The 4,337-nt window shown below is 45.6% G+C and overlaps 1 protein-coding gene across 1 annotated transcript in view; it reads left to right on the top strand.

Annotated features, from left to right (window-relative positions):
* Nucleotides 1-1,096: 1,096 nt before the first annotated feature.
* pax8 (paired box 8) overlaps nt 1,097-4,337 on the top strand; it is a gene marked incomplete at its 5' end in the record, with an annotated part of 11,447 nt that continues 8,206 nt past the window's right edge. Inside the window, 4 exons of the mRNA XM_083670442.1 lie at nt 1,097-1,166; nt 2,574-2,739; nt 3,275-3,472; nt 4,088-4,164. Of these exons, the coding sequence (XP_083526568.1) occupies nt 1,097-1,166; nt 2,574-2,739; nt 3,275-3,472; nt 4,088-4,164 (511 nt within the window). The remainder of the gene's footprint in view (nt 1,167-2,573; nt 2,740-3,274; nt 3,473-4,087; nt 4,165-4,337) is intronic.

Genomic DNA, 4,337 nt, shown 5'->3' on the forward strand with positions numbered 1-4,337 from the left:
GTCCATAGAAAGACAGAGGAGCTGCTGACAAGTTTCGCAATGCAATGGCGAAACCTCTCCCCCAGCTGCATCTACAAATGCTTACTAAGAATAGGTCGATTTTTGATTTTGTAAATTACAATTGCTAAGTATAACTGTATGAGAAGCGTCATTCCCAAGTGGTCCGGCATTACTGATTCATAAGTCTAAACGCAAGGGAATGAATGTTCCATATCGCATTGGTACATGATATCTGCCTATTGTTTCACCAACATCTCGGGCAAAGTGGCAAAACACGAGTCACTCACATATTAAATTATGATAGGCTTACTTTAGGATATATGAAAATCCTCTCTGCCAAAATACCACAACATTTTTCTAAATCCTTTTCACACTAATGATTTCTACTAAGATTGCAGGCAGTCTCCTTGCATTCCTTATATTGTAATCATTTGACTGTATTCATTAATATCGGATACTGAAATGCGTCTGATGCCAAAATCTGTCATCAATTTGCATATTTTTTTTCCACACTGAAAAACGTAGTAAAAGAGGTGATTTAGCACTAAAATCCACACGGTCTTGTGGCTTGTAGGCCTAAGCCCGTGGGCCTTGCGGATTCAGCTAGGTAGCTTGATCTTTGTAATAACCATTTTATAAACGAGGAATTAACAACTAATTTAACTACATTATAGGAAATTCATTTGTTTAGGTATCACTGCAGGGCTCTTGTTTCAAATTATACCAACAGAATAGCGGGCTATTTAAGACAATTTGCCAAAATAGCCTAGGCCTATACATTTTTGTATTCAGTCGGACTTTAAAAAAGAATGTTAATATAATTTACTTGTTTACGATTAATTTTGAAATGGTAGTTTCACTCTATTCAATATCTATTTTTGTCAACACATAAATGCGTAAGGTAGAGTATAGTTACGTAAATCTTTCCCAGTCCCTCTCCCGACTATCATTAAGAACAAATTTAGGGATAAACTCACTTCATCTGCGAGGAATGACTACCCAACCTCTCGCTGCCTTCTGTGTCCTATAGGAAACCCGGAGCGAGGAATCTAGAGGTCAGAACCGGGATTCAGAACCGGGATTCAGAACGTCTAGAATGTGGAAGACTTGCGCAGAGCTGTCTAGACCAGAGGCTGTCAAAATTCTAGCTAGATCCGACTTTATTGGTCAGTTACACTTCTTATTTATGTCATTATTTTATAAGAATACTAGATTATGCATGTGGTCAGTTGTAACAGAACCGCCTAGCTTCTTTCACGCGCAATAATATGTTGGACATGTGCATCACTCAAACCGGTCACCAGACTACAACTATATTGAAAGTAATTGCTCTTTGATTAGGCCACTTTGTCTACTTTAAGTAATCATTCAGTCCTCAAACGTTTAAATAAATTACACAAAATCTTGGACTCATCAAATCTGCACTTCACTCATCAAATACAAATGTGACAAACACATGTGTTAAACCTTTATTTTAACCAAGGAATTTGAAGGAGCATCAATGCCTTTTAATGTGTATGGCTCTAGCAGGAATTGCTCATTTCATTAAGAAATGTACTGTTTTGTCAGGAAATACCATTTTATTTAGTAGTACTGTATTTCAACCATTACTGCTGAATTGTACTTCCAGGTTCTAATACCTGTCTTCTTCCCATTAGTAGACTGGAAATCCAATTATCCAATTAAATCCACCCACCTTTATCCCATGGGTGCTATTTTTTGTTGTTTGCTAACATTTCTACTCTAATTTATAGATAGTTTAAATATGTGGCTTATTCTATTCATTCATGTATTTTTTTCTCTCAGTATGAATAAAAAAGGGGAAGCTAGTCGGTGGTATTTCATAGTCATATCTGTATGTATAAAAATAACTTACAGGAGCGTAATCCCTTTTCTAGACAAAATAAACAGAATAAGCCTCGATCCACCGTTGTCTAACCATGTGTGTGTGTGTGTGTGTGTGTGTGTGTGTGCGTGTGCGCGTGTGTGCGTGCTTGCAGGCGTGCATTCACACGCGTGTGGGTGTGTGCGTGCGTGTGTGTGTTCTTGTGGGCGGGTGTGCATGTGTGTGTGTGTGTGTGTGTGTGTGTGTGTGTGTGTGTGTGTGTACTTGCGAGCGGGTATGCATGTGTGCATGTGTGTGTGTACTTGCGAGCGGGTATGCATGTGTGCATGTGTGTGTGTACTTGCGGGCGGGTATGCATGTGTGCGTGCGGGTGTGTACTTGCGGGCGGGTATGCATGTGTGCGTGCGGGTGTGTACTTGCGGGTGGGTATGCATGTGTGCGTGCGGGTGTGTACTTGCGGGCGGGTGTGCATGTGTGTGTGTGTGTGTGTGTGTACTTGCGAGTGGGTATACATGTGTGTGTGTGTGTGTGTGTGTGTGTGTGTGTGTGTGTGTACTTGCAGGCGGGTATGCATGTGTGCGTGCGTGCGTGTGTGTACTTGCGGGCGGGTGTGCATGTGTGTGTGTGTGTGTGTGAGGTATCGTGACGTGGGTGGTAATGTAACAGCCTAGCTAGCGGTCTCAGGTTCCAGGACATTTATGTGTGTTCATCCCCCCTCCTCCCCCAGGTCATGGGGGTCTTAACCAACTAGGCGGAATGTTTGTGAACGGCCGTCCGCTCCCGGAGGTGATCCGCCAGCGCATCGTGGACATGGCCCACCAGGGGGTCCGTCCCTGTGACATCTCCCGCCAGCTACGAGTCAGCCACGGCTGTGTCAGCAAGATCCTAGGACGGTGAGTAGGGCCACCGCCACCTCACACACACACACACACACACCTTCAACCACAGGGTGACACTGTTAATAGCCTATTACACTCTTAGGACACAGTATTGCTCACCTAGAAGACACTGAGACCGTGAACCCAAACTAGCGTTGTCTCTTATTCACTACTCACCCTACACTCCACTGGTGCCATGACCAGGTACCACAAACCACCATCTTATTCCCTACCCTACCCTACCCTACCCTACCCTACCCTACCCTACCCTACCCTTCCCTTCCCTTCCCTTCCCTTCCCTTCCCTACCCTACCCTACCCTACCCTACCCTACCCTACCCTACCCCACCCCACCCTACCCTACCCTTCCCTTCCCTTCCCTTCCCTACCCTTCCCTACCCTACCCTACCCTACCATACTAAAGGGGAGGATATTTCCCCGAGGTTTAAACCACCCTGCAGTCAGACTCTCTTAACAACGACATTCAGGACTATTGTTTTGCTGCCTTGATTCTCAAACCCCCTCCATCTTATCTGTCCCCCTCTCTCCAGCTACTATGAGACAGGCAGCATCAAGCCGGGCGTGATCGGGGGCTCCAAGCCCAAGGTGGCCACTCCTAAGGTGGTGGATAAGATCGCCGACTACAAGCGGCAGAACCCCACCATGTTCGCCTGGGAGATCCGAGACCGGCTGCTGGCCGAGGGCGTTTGTGACAGCGACACGGTCCCCAGCGTCAGCTCCATCAACAGGTGACGGGACCGATCAATCGTCCAATTGAAATCATCGAATTGAAATCATCGAATTGAAATCAGCGAATTGAAATCATCGAATCGAAATCATCGAATTGAAATCATCGAATCGATATCTCCCGAGCAATATACGAGATAACCATTTTTTAACGGAAAAGGATAGGTTATTTGGACTTTTTAATTTCCTTGTGATTTTTCACAGTTCACCCCAATGGCACAATATTCAACGTTGCCAAATATGAGTCCAGATGGCCCATTGGGTTGGATGATGGGGCTGGCATGAGCAGAGTTAGATACTGCATGTAGGACGCACACACACATTCTGAATGTGGTGATCGATACGTTGCTTTGCAAAAAAAGCACCTGCCCAAATGACAGCATTATTTTATGTTCATATTTCATATTTCTAAGTGCACCAGGGGAGGCTGGTGGAGGTAGAAATCAGAGGACGGGCTCATTGTCACACATAGAACGGAATAATCCAATAATTCCATGTGTTACAATGAGCCCGTCCTCCCATTTCCACCTCCACCAGCCTCCACTGATGTGTATGTGTAATAAAGAGCATTACACCTGTCAGACCAGCTGACTGATCCTCCAACTGTTTTATTCCAGAATAATCCGAACCAAGGTGCAGCAGCCATTCAATCTGCCTCTGGACGGGAAAGGCCTGAGCCCAGGACACAGCCTCAGTGAGTCTACACACACGCACGCACGCACGCACGCACGCACGCACACATGCACACACACACATGCGCACACACACACACACACAAACATGCATGCACACATGCACGCAGGCACCCGCACGCATGCAGGCCCGCACACACACACACACACACACACACACACACACACACACACA

Source organism: Argentina silus (assembly GCF_951799395.1).
Source record: "Argentina silus genome assembly, chromosome: 5".
NCBI lineage: Eukaryota > Metazoa > Chordata > Actinopteri > Argentiniformes > Argentinidae > Argentina > Argentina silus.